Source organism: Ambystoma mexicanum, chromosome 3p (genome assembly GCF_040938575.1).
Source record: "Ambystoma mexicanum isolate Mex_15411 chromosome 3p, UKY_AmexF1_1, whole genome shotgun sequence".
Lineage (NCBI taxonomy): Eukaryota > Metazoa > Chordata > Amphibia > Caudata > Ambystomatidae > Ambystoma > Ambystoma mexicanum.
Genome location: NC_090925.1, coordinates 848,980,992 through 848,984,566, shown reverse-complemented (window position 1 = coordinate 848,984,566; position 3,575 = coordinate 848,980,992). Strand labels below are relative to the sequence as shown.

Below are 3,575 nucleotides of genomic sequence, written 5' to 3'. Positions count from 1 at the left end.
AGGACTTTGTTTCATCAACAGCTGAGAGCAAACCTGGGAAAGTAGAATGCAGTAGCCCTGCAGTGCAGTGCAAGGGTGGCCTAGGGATGTTTCCGAATCCTGCCTGCCTCAGGGAGCGAGGAACATATATGGCCTGTTTTTGATTGGTGTTTGAGATTCTGAGTTCGATTCCACATCTAAAAGATAGCCCAGGAAGATACCGGTGAATGTGACCGTCTCCAGGTGATTGGTTGGCCTCCAGAGCTTTGAATGAATGGAATTCTGTCTGTTTCTGCCGTGAACCCACTGCGATGCCACACAGAGACAGCCATGGTCAGGCTTGATGGGAAGTTGATCCACCGGCCAAGGATCAGTGATGGGCATTGGTGTAAATCATCAAAGTGAGTGAAGGTGAAAAAGTAAGGGCAGGTCATTCACATTTTTCTAGTTTTGCATTTTTCACATGGAGATCTTGGGTGAGGGAGATTATAGTAAGATACCTGGCTGAAGAAAATCACCAGTTTATGGTTTAGGCAACCAATGCGATACTTCCGACATCGAGGAAAAGAGGGCTCTTGATTTCGTGATCCATGGCATTACCAGGGGCAGTCTTCCATTGTTGGAGGAAATTACTGAACCTCATCCCACACCTCGGATTCTCCACTATCCCACCCCACAGCCGCAATTTCATGTGCCCCCCTGGACTCTTAATGGATTGTCTGTGTTTACCCGTTCAACAATTGCTGCAGGTTTTCCTGACCTCCGCCAACCACCACAGAAAAATATAGAATAATAGAATAATAACAATTATTATCATTATTTGGTGATTTATATAGTGCTTCATCCCATATTCCCTCACCTTTTAAGTGCTATAATAATTGGTGTCACTATTATTTCCCACTTGTGGTACTGAATGTATCGACTCCAGGTGCATGAGGCGCTAAATTAGCCAGACTGGAGTATCAAACTGGTCAGCATGTTGCTCTATAATCTGATATCCCAATCATACCAACGTGTTCCTACTACCAAGAATGAAACAATTAGCACCTAAATCTCCCTGCAAAAAATGTATGATGGCAAAATCGTGTTGCTGAATCTATTTGCTCCCCTCCAATTACATCTTTTTAGAAATAGCTTTCTCATTGGATATCCTACAGGGCAACAATCTTAACAGAAGGAGCAGAATGCTCATGGAAATGGTGCATCTGACAGGTTTAAATATCATCGAAAGTGTTGACCAAGACTTTTGGGTATTCAACCTTTGGCTCACCAGATGTTTCGTACCACGCTTCCCATGATTCGTCACCACTGACTCTGAGGGCTAGAACTGACGGGTGTTGCAGTCCAAAACGTCTGCAGAATCAAAGGTTGCAGGCACGTGAAAGATGAAAGGGAACGGTTGAAGATCGCCATTAGTTTCTGCAGCAGCATCTTATCTCGGCACCGCTAGCGACAGAGCATCTTGCAGGACATGGTCTTCAGCTTGGGGCTGCCAAGGATCAGGATGACAGACTGGGTTGGTGAGTAAAGGTAAATCACAATCAAGCACACACAGAACCAAGGGCTCGTAGGAGGGAACATGTCTATGAACATCAGTACCTCAGCTACATAGAATGTGATGTAGAGGAGTAACAACAACGTTACAGTCTTGACGGCGCGCAGCCCAGCCTCACTGCGCGACGTGCTCGAGGAAGAGGAACTCTGCACCATGTGTTTGGCATGGGCACAGAGAGATTGTATAATGAGCCCATTTGAGATACTCACAAGAAGTAGGGGCACAGTGCATCCAATAATAAAACTAAACAATAGATAGTAAAGGTTAAGTTTGGGTACACCACCCACCAGAGTAATATTTCCAGTGAGGTCAGTGGTTGTGTTCCAACTAAGCTCTTTGTCAAAACTCCATGCTGCGGGAAGACTGATGACCAGGGACGTCAACACAGACCACACCAGTAGCCCGTGCACCACCATGGCGATGTTCTGCTTCAACTTAATGAAGAATGGGCTAGTAAATATTAAGATCTGAATGCAATAAAAGACACAGAGGCAGACTGTGAACCAAAAGCTGGAGAATATGGGAAACAAGATGAGAACATTGAACATGGAATAGATCCCATCAGAGAAGTACCCATCGCTCCACATAAATATACAGAAGTCATTGATCGTCATGGTGCACAGGAAAACAACGTTGGACAGCCCCAATGTGCAGACTACGAGGTCGCAATCATTCATCCGAACACCTGCGTCCCTGGCGTAGAAGTTCACGGCCACAATGAATATGTTCGTTATGATCCCAGCCACTGTGCTCGTCCCAAGGATAGCCATTGACAAGACAGTGAAAATCGAGAGCATCCTGTGTGTCCGCTATTTGCTATCATTGAACATCTCAACGTCTTCAAGAGCAATAGTCACTCAGTCTTAAGGTGAAATTATGCTGTTCCATAAGGAAGATGGACCAGTTCCAAAAATGTCACCTGAAATAAAGACAATATTGCTTAGTGTGAATTCTCCATCATTTCACCAGCTTGTTCATTGCACTGTGCATATTCAATTATTTTTTTTATCATTGAAGACAGTTCATTTGCATGCAACCAGTCTTGAACTATTTAATATTAAAGAATATGTAACTCCTCTTATACCACAAGCAAAATCCTTATCAGCCACTATTACCACTCTACCAGTATAAAATAACTTTGCATAGCACTCTGACCCTTTTGCCCATTGAGCCCATTCGGAAATTCCCCATTCCCCATTGGGCTCAATGGGGAAATTTTGCACTTTTACCACCGGTGGATTTCACGCCGGCAGTAAACGTGCCGAAAATCGGCAAATTCTCGGCGGACTTCCCCCTAGCTTAGAGCTGGGGGAAATTAGCCAAAGCCGTGATTTGGTGGACCCTTAAATGCAGCGGTAACAGTGCAACTGCCCCATTTAAGGGCTACCGCCAAACTCGTGATGAGGTCCATACTGTTTATTTACCATTGAAGCATCATTATTGGTACTAAATGGTACTAAACAGAATCTTATCAGCAATATAATTCAACATATTAGATAGAAGTGTTGACTGCCAAAAGCGCTGCATAGCCCAGGCTGCACTACTTGCTCGGCTCATTGTGAGATGACTTCAGGGGCTTCTTCTTTTCTCAACACCCTTCACATGTCCAAATAATCAGTGTTTACAGGTTCATCTTTCTAGAAGCTTCACATATGAGAAGCATTGTGAAGCACCCACTCACTCCCAAACGACACAACTACCTTAGTGTTCCAAGCTGGAATTCAAAATAATGGCTGACAGTACACCCATCTTGTGAGTCACTGCACATCTACCTGCGTTCATAATCTACAAGTTAACCGGTTGGTGGCACAAGTCCCTCCCCCATAACAAAGAGACCAGTTCTACTTATTACAGAAGGTGAATATGGTTTTCATGAAGCCATTAAAGATACACCTGTTGTAAGGGCATGATCCTTCCCCTTCCCACTAGTGCTTATCTGGACTGTGTTGACTGCCAAGGAAAGGTCGACGTTGCATATATAGGCTATGTTCATGAAAGTGGTTCTGCTATTCGATGCGTTACATGGTTGTACTATGCACAT

General features: G+C 44.3%; 1 protein-coding gene across 1 annotated transcript; it reads right to left on the bottom strand.

Annotated features, from left to right (window-relative positions):
- Window positions 1-1,425: 1,425 nt before the first annotated feature.
- On the bottom strand, window positions 1,426-2,331 carry LOC138579992 (taste receptor type 2 member 40-like). Its single transcript, XM_069650222.1, has one exon. It carries the CDS (start codon window positions 2,329-2,331, stop codon window positions 1,426-1,428), a length of 906 nt encoding a protein of 301 aa, XP_069506323.1.
- Window positions 2,332-3,575: the final 1,244 nt, after the last annotated feature.

Coding starts and splice junctions, on each gene's coding strand:
- LOC138579992 (XM_069650222.1), bottom strand. CDS start 2,331: ATGCTCTCGATTTTCACTGTCTTGTCAATGGCTATCCTTGGGACGAGC.